Source organism: Myodes glareolus, chromosome 5 (genome assembly GCF_982192425.1).
Source record: "Myodes glareolus chromosome 5, mMyoGla1.1, whole genome shotgun sequence".
NCBI classification, from domain to species: domain Eukaryota; kingdom Metazoa; phylum Chordata; class Mammalia; order Rodentia; family Cricetidae; genus Myodes; species Myodes glareolus.
Genome location: NC_142030.1, coordinates 12348528 through 12362431, shown reverse-complemented (window position 1 = coordinate 12362431; position 13904 = coordinate 12348528). Strand labels below are relative to the sequence as shown.

Here is a 13904-nt window from a genome sequence, read left to right as displayed (position 1 = left end):
AGGCTGTACCCTCTGGGCACTTAGTGTCACCCTCTCTTAGGATGGAGACTGCTCTAAGGAAAACCTCCTGCAGAACCAGGCCATGGTGCATAGTACATCCGCCAGGAAGGACTGAGAGAAGGGGCTGTTTCTCCACGCCTCCTTCCTGGAGTGGTGTGGACCCTGACGTTCCCACTGTTTCCTCCACACAGAGGTCCTCCCAGAAGCTCCAGCAGCGACCCTGACTTCGTGGTAGTGGACGGTGTGCCTGTCATGCTTCCAACCTATGATGAGGCTGTGAACGGAGGCTCGAGTGCCTTAGGCCCCGGGTACCTGGCCTCTGTGGGCCAGGGCTGTCCTCTACCTGTGGATGACCAGAGCCCTCCAGCATACCCTGGCTCCGGGGACACGGACACAGGTCCTGGGGAGTCAGAAACCTATGACAGCACCTCGGGTTCTTCTGAGCTGCTCCAGAGTCTATATTCAGCCCCCATGTGCCAAGGGGGCAGCCACCCTGCCCCAGACACCCCTGACACAGTTTCGAGCACAGCGGGGGAGGTGGCATCCACCAGCCCAGGCATCGACATTGCAGATGGTAAGCTCCAGCTAGCTCCCCAGCACAGGGTCAGGACCAAGGGTCTGCTTCTTACCCAGCTGCCATTGCTTCTCACTCTGTCTACTTGTAGGTCTCTCGACAGGCTAGTGGTAGCAAATAGTGGTCAGTATTGTGCGAGTAATAAAATCCCGGGAATAGAAATTTCATGAGGCCTCAAAGGGTACCCAGCCATGGCGTTAGAAGGCTGGAGGATAGACAACACTTCAATTTCAATGCCTCCTATTATACAGGGATTTTATCTTGTCCCTTAATTGAATAGGACTTCTTAAGGTGCTGCTCGGGAAGAGCATCACACACAGGCAGAGGAACAATCTCGATGTGTGCACCAGGCCCCAGCACATCTTCCAAAACTGACTTACACAAGGCTGGTTCTTCCATGCCGCCATGCACACTAGAAAGCCAGTGCCAGGCACACTGGGTCCTACCATCCCGCCTTGGAAGGGCAGTACAGCGAGACATGCTGCCCCGGACTCACCTGGAGGGCACCACATCCCCACCTGACCCCAACCAATACTGGGTGCATAGAAGCCACTTTACACAACGTGACGTGAAAGATGCATCCGTCACGGGGAAGATGGTAGCCCGTGAAAATGGTGAAATGTACGGAAGGAATCAGGTCCCCACTTCCCGGGGGAAGGAAGCGCAGCGCAGCCCTGCAAAATCACATTGATTCTAGAGTGTGGCCACAGTAAACAGAAGCAGAGCAGAAGCAGGCCTGCTGGCCCCCAGAGCCCCCTTCCTGTGCTCCTCTCTGCTCTTCTGCACTTGAAATGGTAGCATCTTGGCTTGAGTCACTGAGAGCCATGGTAAAAGTCTAACATTATCCTTTTTATGAGCTGGATATAAAAATCATAAACTGTTCTCTAGCAAATAGATGGTGTACGGGGCGGGGAGAGGGGATGCTGTTTTATTTGACCTCTAATGCATGCACGGATCTGAACGCTTTCCTTTCTTCCTTGATTTCTGGGATGGGAGTGGTTTTAATGAGGCTCGTAATTCCAAATTGTGCGCTAAGCAAATAACCATCCCTTCCTTTCCAGAGATCCCTCTCATGGAAGAAGATGCCTAGCCGGGCCAAGTCCTGGTCATTCCACTGTTCCCTTTGGGAAAGAGCCTTGACCTTTGGAGTGAGGCCACAGGCGGACAGAGCTTGGGGGAGACCGGGGCATTTTCTAATCTCTCTACGTGGGGACAGCGATCACACCACATGTCTCCAACAGGACTGCGGGTCTGAGAACCAGCAGCGACAGTGCTTTGCAATGAGACCCACAGGTTTGTCACGGCCTGCAGGGATCCAAGGACTCTCTGCACCCCCCTCCCCATGACAGCGTTGAGCGTCTCTTGCTCCAGAGCGTGAGACAGGGCCACACACATCCCAACGAATCACATATCCTGTTGGCTTGTGTTAACAGCACTCCCCGCCCCTCTGACAGCATGTCACATTGTGTCAATCCGCTTCTAAAATCTGCTTTGAACTGTCTAGGGACTCTAGATCTGGACGGGTCTGCCTCTGTAGAAAGCCCATGTTAACTGGCCAGCCCAGGAGCAGATCCTTCTCCTGTCCCTTATTAGTAAGGGACAGACTCTCAAGGCAAGACTCTCACGTACATCTACATCAAGACCACTGTCAAAGCAGGATGGCCGGTTCGAAAGAGAAATGAAAGGAAGAAGAAGCCGACTCTGCTTTCTGGAAATTTCCTCACGCAGAGTGCCCCCCCCCACCCATGCCCTGTGCGGTCCTCTGGTGACCAGCATCGGTGTCTGTATCTGTCCGTGGTCTGACAGTGGATCCAGGGCGTGGGATAAACCTGTGGCTTTCCTTGGTGAGAATACATCTTGTGGTGGACCAGGAAACATGGTCATGTTTGGTTTTGATATTTCAGAGAGACACCACTCACAGTTACCTGCTCATGCCTTCCTCTGTGGGTCATTGTTACCACATTGTCCTGACCCTAAAACTTAACTGTACTTTTATTTTCCCAAACGGAAAGTGTCTGTTAAACACATTCTGCATCCGAAGAAAGCGTAAGTCAGATCTTTTGCGCCCCCTGCCCCCCAGCTCTGTTTCGTCCTGCAAAGTCTGAAGGCTGGCCTCCCAGCCCCAAGTCACCTGGCTCTCTTGCTCTCAGGGGGCCTTTGGCCCTGCTTGCCTGCCATCCTGCATTCCTCCTGTGAGGGTCTCATGACGCCCACTGGGTGTTGTGCCTAAGAAATTGATTGGTTTTTAGAGAATCCCCAGTGCAGAGGCGTCTCTTCAAATATATGTTGGTCTGTGGTGTTGATTCCATTCCTCCTCTGGGTTTTAGACAAATATAACCACAACTCTCATCCATAAAATCACTGTGCTGGCGAGCAACAGCGAGGGCTGGAAGCTTGAGCGAGTCCTGTTTTCTCTCGACACAGACTGATTAAAAATTTAAAAGAAAATGACAGTTTGAAGCGTGACTTTAATAGTAGCATGGAGTGGGGAGGGTGGGAAGTGTGTGACAGTGATCGTGGGTGACAGAAATAAAACATAGGCTTAAGAACACACCACTGGGGGCTGGAGAGATGGTTTAGTGGTTAAGAGCACTGACTGCTCTTCCCGAGGACCCGGGTTCAATTCCCAGCACCCACATGGCAGCTCACAACTGTCTGAAAAATCCAGTTCCAGGGGATTTGACACCTTCACACCAACTCACATAAAATAAAGTTAAATAAACCATAAAAAAGGAACACACCACTGAAGAAGATCCCACACAGAAAGGGTGGCCTTCACACTGCCTGATGCACAGCCACCATTGCCCAGTGTCCCCAGTGGGGACAATGGTGCTGAGCCCTTGGTTACAACTGTGGGCAGTTGCAGATCGCTCGAGTGACAGCCTCATGCTGTCCCTGGTACAGCCCCAGTCCCACACCATCAGTTCCGTTTATTCAAAGGAATTGATGTGTAGTGAGGTGGTGCCACCTTCACAGTGGACTCCCTGGGGAACCAGGCCTACTGTAAACAACTTCTACCTGGGAGCCAGACCTTGACTCTTCATTCCCGCCCATCCTTCCTCCTATGCCTCCTCACACGGGTTGTGTCCGAGAGACCTCCCGGCAAGAGTCTAGTCTCCCGTGAGGCAGGCAGGGAGAGGCACAAAGAGCTGTCTGAGGCCATCCCTGCCTCTTTCCAGAAGACGCTCCAGCAGCAGGACAGCCATCTGACTTGTGGACCAAAGACCCAGGTCCCATGGAGACAGCAGCAGACAGCAGGAGTCTGTCAGCTTTGTTCCGCGCGCAGGCTGGCGGGAAGGCCACTGCCACGGAACTGCAGCATCACACAATGCCCAGGCAAGTCTCCGGGACCCTGCCTGCTGCCACTCAACTCTGTGTGCCCATCAATTATGTCCACCACAGACATCATTTGCCGTTTATTTCCCACCCTAGTTACTTCTGACAGAACCTTTATGAGATTCCAAGGATGGTGTGGCCCTGACATAATTCTTTTAAATGTCCCAAAGTCCCTGTGGTGTGAGTGTGCAGGACCCCTTCCTCGGACCTCCTCAGTATGGAAACGAACCTGCCTGTGGAAGAGGGGGCCAGGTCAGTGCTGGCATTCTCCTCGGGCCTGCTCCTCGGTGCTCCGTCTAAGTCGCTGCACAGCAGGCCAGTTCTGGCTGACTGGTTCCCCATCATGAGCACAGTGCAAGTCACAGGCATCTTCACACTCCATTGCCGCATAGCTTCTCCTAATTGCAAGGTTGTGATTTGCCTGTGTGGATGCTTCAGGCCCTTTCCCACCTAATTACACCCGGCCTAGCAGCTGGCACAAGGAGAAGGCTGCCTTCTGTTACTACAGAAATGGTCCCTAGCCACCAGCAAGTCCAAGATTATCAAATGCAAAGACTCCTGGCCCACAGCCCATTAGGTCCAGTGGCTTCTCCTATTCCATCCTCCCTCTGCACAACAGGCGTTCAAATCCCCTCCTACTCAGCCAGCCTTGGGCTCTAGCTGCGACCTCCAGGGCATCATGGGAGAGTGTGGGCTCCATAGCCTCCCTCCTCCACTACTACCTGGCTGCGATCTTGGATCAGTTACTAGCCTCATTGGGCCTTTGTTTCTTCATGCAGAAATTTAGAACAGTCTCCCCCTGCTTTCATTGCTGGGCCGTGGGCAGCAACTGATATAAGCCAAGCAAGCAGACACAGAGGGCATTTGAGATTGACAGTCGCAGGTCCCGTGTGAGTAGGGGAGTGGCTGTCATGTACGTGACTCCCACATGCATACCTTTGACCAGCCTTGGTCCCTTTGCCCTCCAGTGTGTTTGTAGATGAAGCTCATTAGGGTCTATCCAAAGCAGAGAGACTGAGATAAGCCTCATCCCAGGAGCCCAGCCCCAGCTCCTATATACTAAGCTTTTGTATAAATGGAAGTTTCAGTGCGTGGGTCATCAGGCCTTTGTACTTGCTGCACAGCCACACAGAGTCGGTGAGGACTCACTCATCTCCACGGACAGCCCTGTAGATTACCACTAACCTGCTTCCTTAATTTTATTGTCTATTTTGAATTTAAAGCATAAAAGTTAATGCCCATACATTACCAGTGTGACAGAGGGGAAAGTCCGCAGGTAAACATACCTGGTCTAGCAAGCAAAGCAGAGCCCCAGGGGGTGTCGGAAGACTGAGCATGGTGGCCCTGAAATCATAAAACTTAATGTAGAGTGTGCGTGTCACTGTGCACGTGGTTAACTGCTCTATTGGGCAGTTTGCCGCCCCACACTAGGCGAGAAACCAGTCTCTGAGTGCCTGCCATTTGTCACTCTGAGTGATCAGAGAGTAGACTGGTAGCTGAAAGCAAACCAGGGACATACTGAGAACTTTGTGCATGGAATCGGAGAGTCTGGTAGCCCCAGGAGGCCTGGCCCATGGTCCTCCGAGGCCAATGGAGAAAGAAATCTAGCAGATGAAGTTTGGGAAGGACCATGCAATGGAGCCCAAAGGAACAGACTGACTTCTGCCTGGGGGCTGGGAGAAATCTTTATAGACCTACTATGTGCAGGCCATATATGCTCCCTAGTTCAGGGGACAGTAGGACGGGGAAATATACAACTACACTCTAGAAGTTAAAGGTGTCTGTTCTTGGTGAGGGCCCCTCCACGGAGGCTTGGGTTTATGCTAAGAGGGTTAGTAGATTGTCTTGGAGGAGAGTGAAGCCATTGGAAAGTTTGAAATCAGGACATTACCAGGGTGTGATGGTACAAAGTGAGGTGGCCTGAGAGCTATTTTGAAGGTGAGCCTGGGTCTCAGAATCAGTGTGGGGAGGACCCGTCTAAGCCCCAGGTTCCTCGCTCCTCAGTGAGAATTAGACATGTCTTAAAGATCTCTTTCGGGCCGGGCAGTGGTGGCACATACCTTTAATCCCAGCACTCGGGAGGCAGAAGCAGGTGGATCTCTGTGAATTCGAGGCCAGCCTGGTCTACAAGAGCTAGTTCCAGGACAGGCTCCAAAGCTACAGAGAAACCCTGTCTTGAAAAACCAAAAAAAGAAAAAGAAGAAGAAGAAAAAAAAGAATCTCTTTCAGCTCCAACAGAATGGCAATCTTTTTGGTGTTTTTTTGTTGTTGTTTGTTTTATTTTTGATCAAGAATCAAGTATTGCCCCATCTCTGTCTGTTCTCCAGTCTCGTTCAGTAACTGCCCACTCCTGTTAGTTCTCAAGCCCAACCACCCCCACATCCACTTCAGAATGACTCAGTTTCCCTCCTCCCTGGAGCACACGCAGCTTAGCAGCAGCCCATCCCAATGCCCCTTGCCCACCAAAGAGAGTTTATGCTCTAAGAACAAGTACCTTCATTTGGGGCAAGCATGGGAGTCAAGGCCTAACAGCCCCATGTAGTTCTGGCCTCCCATGGCACTTCTGTAGACTTCGGTGCAGTTGGCCTTGGCAAGAGGCTCACAGATGCTGACAGTGATGCTGTGGATTCCATTCTAGTGTAAGGGCTCGGAACAACTAACATCCCAAAGAAATCTATGGGCCTGATGGAGTCCACGGATTCTTTATAATTGTGAGATATGTCTGGCCCTAGAGAGTGTGCTCATCTCTTTCTTTTGAGGCTTATTTTTCCTGCCTGTCTCAGGGGCTAAGAAAGCCACATTTCTACAAGAGGTAATCTGTTCCTGTGACTCCTGATGCAGACTTCCTGTTCATGCTGTAGGTGTGTGTGTGTGTGTGTGTGTGTGTGTGTGTGTGTGTGTGTGTGTGTGTGTTGTCAGGCAACTGAACCCATCCAAAGCCTCATACATACTAAAGGAGAATTCTATCACTAAGCTGAACCCTAGCACTCCTAGACTGACCTTAAACTCACTCTGTAGTCCAAGCAGGCTTTGAACTTGGGAATCCTCCTGCCTCAGCCTCTAGAGTCACTGTGTTTATAGGCCTGTACTCCCAAGCCTAACTTTTTAATAGAATTTTAAAGAACAATTTTATATGTATTTTTAAAAATTGCTAAAAGAGATCGCCTTAGTCCTGAATTCCCCTACTAATACCCTGCATTAGTGGGATGCAATTGTATATCATATTTGGTACAATGCTGACCAACTCTGTAGCTTACATTGGTGTTGACTCTTTGTGTTCTGCCTTCTACAAATTTTCACACACGTGTAATGTCATGTGTCCACTGGGATCATAACACAATCATCTCACTGTCACAAACCTCTCTGCTCAGCCTATTGTTCCCTCCCCCACCACCCTCACCTCCATCAGCAGCCACTTATTGTAGCTGGATTGTTATTTGGGCCACCAGCTCCCAAACAACGACGTGGAGACTTCTTATTCGTTATGAAAGCTCAGCTTTAGCTTAGTCTTGTGCCACTGGCTCTGAGAATTTAAATTAGTCCATTTCTTTTCATCTCTGTTCTGTCATGACTGGTTACCTCGTCTCTCTGTGCTGTTCATGTTGCTTCCTCTACACCTGGATGGTGACTCCACCTTCTTTCCAATAAGAACTCTGCCCTGAAGTCCCGCCTACACCTCCTTCCTTGTTATTGGCCATTCGACTTCTTATTACACCAATCACAGCAATACGTCTTCACACAGTGTACAAATGCCCCACCCCTTACTGTCTAATGTCTTCAGTTTTGCATTCTCCCAAAGGTCGTACAGTTGAAGTCAGTACTTAAGCCTTCCAGCCTGGCTTCCTTCATCTGGTTGTGTACATAGTGTACATACACATTTCCTTCATGTCCTGCAAAGGAAGAGGAGATCAGCCCAATTTTTAGACTTCCAAGGGTTCCAGTAAAGGAGACTATACAAGGTCCTTCACTACCCCAGGCTTGGGAAGACACGTTTCTTATCTTCCCCTCTCATTTGGTCTTCAGTTGAGTTGTCTTCATTCTTGCCCCATCCACCTCTGTTAGCTCTTCTTCCTAGCTTCGGACCCTCTCCCCTGCATACATCAGACTTCCCCAAGTCCCTCCCAATCCTCTTCTCATCGTCTATGCAATGCCCAGGCATGCCTTGTCACTGTGTTTGATACTGGAGGTTCATAACAGATGTGATGAGCCCAGGAGAGATGCAGTAGACATGCACATCAAGATGCAGGGACCATGCTAAGCACCATGTGTCTTGTGAGGTCATCAGAGAGGCCACACCGCCCACCTGGAGCAAGTAAAGATGCCCAGAGAAGGAAGCAGCTAAGTCACTCGACACGCAGTGATCATCATCTTTTGAGGCTGAGCGTTAGTTGTCTTCCACTGGAACGTTCTGAAACAACAGGGCCTCACTACATGGCCCAGGCTGACCTTTGAACTCATACTTGCTTGGCTTTGGGGGCTAGGATTGCAGGTGTGTACCACCACCCACAGCTACCTTAGCCCCTCTTCCTCATCCTTACCAGTAGACTCTCAGAACTGGTTGAGACTCTCCATCGTGGCTCTGCGCGAGCCATTATCCTGTTGTGGGGATGTAGCTCAATATGTCTTCAGCTGTGGAACATAGAAAGAAATAGAAACTGTTTCATGTAGCCACTGGGAGGAGCGAGCTCAATTAGCTGATTGATATATAGCGTGATTAGAACACATTTGGTGTCGGGTCGTATTTAAGACTGTTGGCTGTCATCTTTATTATAATTAGACAAGTCTGTAACATGGCTCCCCACCCCGATTTCTCAGACATTGCTAGCATCCACTTGCTGGATGGCACTTGCTTTGCTCCCCGAATCCTCACACGGACATACTCTGCTTGGCGAGCCATCTCCAGTTTGTACCAACACTTCCTCTGAGTCCACGGTAGCTCGTTAGGCCCTTTGAGGCATAGTTTTCAGCCCACAGAAAGATAACCTGGCCTGATAGCAGTCAACTCGAGTATCACATCTGCCCTTGTGGATGGATGCCACGGGAAATGTGGGCAGATTTTAGTCTGTGGAAAGCCATCCGCGGGCTCCCACACAGCTCCACTCTTGAGCATCAGCAGAGCCCTGGCATCAGGAAGCATGAAGCTGCCTACTTTGGCTCATTCTGCATCTTGTTTCACTTGCTCTGTCTTCTCCCACAGTGCTTTCCCTCAGCTACTTCGTCATCGGGGGCTCGTGACCATGGGATAATCACTGTTCCAGGACACGGCTAGTGCTGGCACTGAACCCTCAAGTCCACAGGTCACACCCCCACCTCCTTCTCTTCCTTCAAACACCATCTCAGGCGAGCATGCAAGCTCTTATAGGCTCCTAACAGTGATTTAGTGCCCACTGCCACTGGGGACTGGGGCTCCTGGGATGGGCACTTGGGTGGGGCTGCCCTTTGGTTAAACTTGTAGGTTTGAACCATCCCTGGGTTTGGGCCCTGACGGCACTGTCACTCACAAACCCAGTCAGGCATGATGACTGGCATCTAAGCCTCTTATCTTTGTCCTGTGAAGCAAGAACGCTAATGGCACCTCCCCGAGTTTGCCGAAAGGATTAAACACGATGACACAGACCACTTAGAGTCATTCCCGGGGTCACGCAAACACTCAGACACCGGAGCTGCTCTCAGCTCTCACAGCCTTGCATCCCTTTGAGATAAAGTGAACTAAAAATACACTGTTAGCCAATCTTGTCCTTATGCCAACACCAGAGTGCCCTTACACAAACCTAGATCAAGGTCAAGGTAGACATGATTCCATCAAAAGACAAAGTAGGGCTGGGTCTGTAGCTCAGTAATAGAGGTGCCATACAAAGAGCCCTGGATTCTACCCCTAGCATGACATGGGGGGATAAAAGCATGGCAACGCACACCTGCAGTCCCAAGACTGGGGAGGTGTAGGCAGGAGGACCAGAAGTTCAAGGTGCTCCTCAATCACATAGTGTGAGTTTGAGGCCAGCCTGAGCTACAAGAAACCTCACCTCAACACACACAGCTGTGGTGGAGGTTAGGTAGTGGATGGGAGAAGCTGCTGGTCAAAATATGGCGGACTGTTCCACACTGAACGCTTTCTAACTATGCTCCAAAACAACAACAAAACTATAGAACGGCGATACATAAGCACAGCTGCTCATTAGCATAACCAAGTAGAGTGTGGGACCCACAGTTCTGCGTGTAATACTTCTACACAATGGGTTGTTTAACGGCCCTGTTGACATCAGCATCACCATCAACAGGAGTGGTGCGTGGCACAAGGACATTGCAACAGCCACCGTGTCACCAGATGATAGGAACCCTACCACTCCACCGTAATCTTTTTGGAAACTGTGGGCTATGCCACGCAGCCTTGACTAATACGTCATTATGTGGTACATAAGTGCATTTCCTCTTTGTACTTAAGGAATCAAGAAATACCCTTCCCCTTTCTTTCTGTCCACTGGTGACCTGCCTCACTTCCAGGGTAGTGGTGTGTCCCTGATGCCCTTGCTCTTCTGACTTTTAGGGAAATCAAAAGGTTAGTCATCTCCATATAGCTCCTGCCCATCCTGGGTTTAGGACCCTGATGCCCCATCTTTCAAGTCAGGTGGTTTCTTTGGGCCTTCACATCTCCATCCTAATGTAAATTCAGCAGGGCCAGGTGCCCAGGACTCCCTGTTGGAAATAGGATGGTGAAAACCGTTAACACTGTGGGGAGGGACTTGTGTAACTTCCATCTCAGGCCCTGAGGAAACCTGGTCACCTCAGAGAAATGTGATAGAATTCTGCCTTTGTTGCGTATTCCAGCCCTGCTACCTCACTCCAGCTAACATCTGAATGAAATCCTCTTGTGCCATTCCGTGTATTCAGCACAGCACGTCTCTACAGGAACCTTCTTGTGCCTCCCACCAGGGCACATGGACATGTAGCAAAGCACGGAGAAGGCACATAGGGCCATTACAGCTGGTAATGGGGTGCTGTCTTGAGGGTAGGCAGCAAGAAGCAAGGACCCTGCTGCACGCCCTTCAGAACCCAGGACAGTGACTATTACATGCCAGCCAAGATGCCGTCAACCCACATGCCGGCACTACCACATGTGAAAATTTCTGGTTAAGGAGAAGCATTCCCGTGTGGTTACGATATGTACTCACGTCCTGTAGCTGAAGTGATTTCAGCTGGACCTGGCTGGAACCCATGCCCTGATTCAGCTATCTGCACCATTTTGTATTTTGGAGCCCTTTGATAGTCTTCAAGAGCCTTGATAAAAATAGTATTCTTTGTTTTTTCTGTTTGTTTGCTTGTTTTTGTTTTGGTTTTTTTTTTTTGGCTTTTGGTTTTTCGAGACAGGGTTTCTCTGTAGCTTTGGAGCCTGCCCTGTAACTAGCTCTTGTAGACCAGGCTGTCCTCAAACTCACAAAGATCCACCTGCTTCTGCCTCTCAAGTACTGGGATTAAAGGTGTGTGTGGCCCCCACCCAGCTAAGAATAGTATTTTTAAATGCCTTTGGCAAAACAAAGTCAGTGGACTCTGCTGAAGTCCTATTATGACAGCAATTTCAAACTTTTCAAATTAATGTATAGTGTTATTGTCTTGTTTTCAGTACTAGTAAATGACAGGGTCTTCTGTAAGGCTAACACCATAACTGCAAAGTGGTGACAAGCCATGGAAGTAAATGTCCTATCTACAAGCACTACCCTGGGATGTGAAAGCATTTATAGTTTATGCATGTGACAAGGCCACCGGCACAGCTACATGGTAAATGCCAAATTCAGCTATAGGTCAGAACGCAAGTGGTTGGGCAGAATACAAGCAGTACTCATCTGAGTCCACGGGACCACAAATTTTGGATGATTGGAAGATTGGCTCTTAATCCTAGATTCCTGGGCATTCATTCTCATCCCGGTGGCTCCATTTCTTCTCCCTCTCCTGTGGTGTGAGGTCAGGATTCTGAGCGGAGCTTTTCTTGCCCCCAGAAGGCTCCCTGACAATCAACTACAGTCAAATGAAAAGAATAGGCTTTTTTTGGGTTAGGGGAATGACCAAGCTCAGACTGGCATCCAGGCTTTGCCCATCAGCAGCTGATGTGGGCTTTTATTTGTTGTTCAATCTCTGAACCTCCACGTGTTCATACACAACATGGAGAGAACGCTACTCCCCGGTTAGCAGGTTCATTATGCAAGTTGGATAAGATGAGCAATTGCCAGATGCCTGATGCAGTGTGGATCACATCAACATGTTAGAAAGTGGCCGTTGTCATCATTCTTAAAGAAGGTCAAGTAATATTTTCATCAAGATGCAAAGCATTTGCCATCATAATGGCATATAGTGACGGGGCTGTGTCTGCCACACTGGCCATTTCTTCTGTCTGCTCAAGGGGCTCTTCATGAGTTAATGCACATAGAATTATCCACATAGAAATATTTCGAGGTTGTTTGCCTCCAAAGCCACAAGGTTCATACAAGTTTGTTTTGTGCACCTGCACCGTTTCCTTGTAGGCACGGCTGGTTCTCAGCCATCAACACATTTTATCTACGGTTTTTGGGACAACCCAAAGTTGCGTAACTGCCCTGTGTCTGGAATAATTTGGCTTTCTGGACATGATCTCAGAAGCATTTTCTGACCCTCTAAATCTGTGTGGTGCTTCTGACCTGACCGCTCCGTCTTTCGACTCAGCCAGATGTCCTCAAGGTCTCCAGTGTGGACACCGCACCCTGTCACCTGGCATCAACCCCAGCCCAAGCCTGTGTCAACTGTATACACAGCTGGCTCTAACCCTCACCTCAGACAGAACTGACTTCCTAGTGAAGAAACCAGCCCGAGGCTTCCTGCTGTGGGGTCCCTTCTGTGGATCGTGGATGTTCCCGACCCTCACTTTTCTCTGTGTCTCTGTGTGGCAGTTTTTCTAAGTGCAGGTTGAAATAAGAGTCCTAGGTTAGATTTCAGGAGGGGGCCATGAGGCCAATTGTCAGTTCCTGTACGAAATAAAGACTTCTCAGACCACTCAGTGGTAGTGGTTATGTGACAAAGCCCATGATTGTGTGTGTGTGTGTGTGTGTGTGTGTGTGTGTGTGTGTAAGAGAGAGAGAGAGAGAGAGAGAGACAGAGAGAGAGACAGAGAACTTAATATTGACACATATATTTGTTACTTCTCCTATTACTATGACAAAATGCCTGACGGAATACCCCCGAAAAAGGGTCGAGTGTGGCTCATGATGAACGAGAAGGAACAGTAAAGAAGCAGGAGGCGCTGGTCACATTGTCACATAGTCAGGGAGCAGAGAGGGAGGAGTGCTGGCCCTCAGATTGTTTTTCCCTTTTAATTCATTGCAGGACCCTGCCCCCCAGTGTGGTACCACCTACAGTCAGAGTGGGTCTTCCGCACTCAGTGAAGCCTGTCTGCGACACCCTCCTAGATATACTCGGAGCTACGATTCCATGGCGATTCTCGCTCCCATCAAGTTGGCAGTGAAAATTAACTGTCAGGACATTTAATCCTCAATATAATATGGCCTGGAGGAGGTAGTTGGGTCTCAAGGATGGGGGTTTTATGAATGAGTAGAACCCAGAGAGTTCTCTCACTCTCTGACGATCACGAGAAAACACAACAGGAAGTCATATGTGTGCAACCCAGAAAAGAACCCTCACCAGAAGCTGTAGTGTTGGTGCCCTGATCTGAGGGTTCCAGGAAAAGCAAATCCTTGCTATCTGTAAGATGCCTGGGCAATGGTATCCCATCATAGCAGTTCAAACTGAAAGACATACCATAGGACCCTCTCCACCACAGACATAGCAGGGGCATTCTGGGAAACATTAGTCAGAGATAAGAGGGGCCTCTGAGACCTCCACGGCCTTACACTCAGCACAGGCCCCTCTGTGTTATGTGTTCTGCTTGGAGCGTGGTCAGAAGGCCCCGGCGATCCAGTTGGGGTGGTGCCCTGCCATAGCTGAAGTCAAACACTACACCACTGCAGAAGCC

General features: G+C 49.7%; 1 protein-coding gene across 6 annotated transcripts in view; it reads left to right on the top strand.

Moving 5' to 3' along the window:
- Susd4 (sushi domain containing 4) overlaps positions 1 to 3022 on the top strand; it is a 125844-nt gene extending 122822 nt beyond the window's left edge. For all 6 annotated transcript variants that reach the window (XM_087906059.1, XM_085687601.2, XM_085687599.2 and 3 more), the window contains 2 exons: positions 192 to 574; positions 1636 to 3022. In XM_087906059.1, coding sequence (XP_087762185.1) covers positions 192 to 574; positions 1636 to 1664 — 412 coding nt within the window. In that variant the 3' untranslated portion in view covers positions 1665 to 3022. The remainder of the gene's footprint in view (positions 1 to 191; positions 575 to 1635) is intronic.
- The last annotated feature ends 10882 nt before the right edge of the window (positions 3023 to 13904 follow it).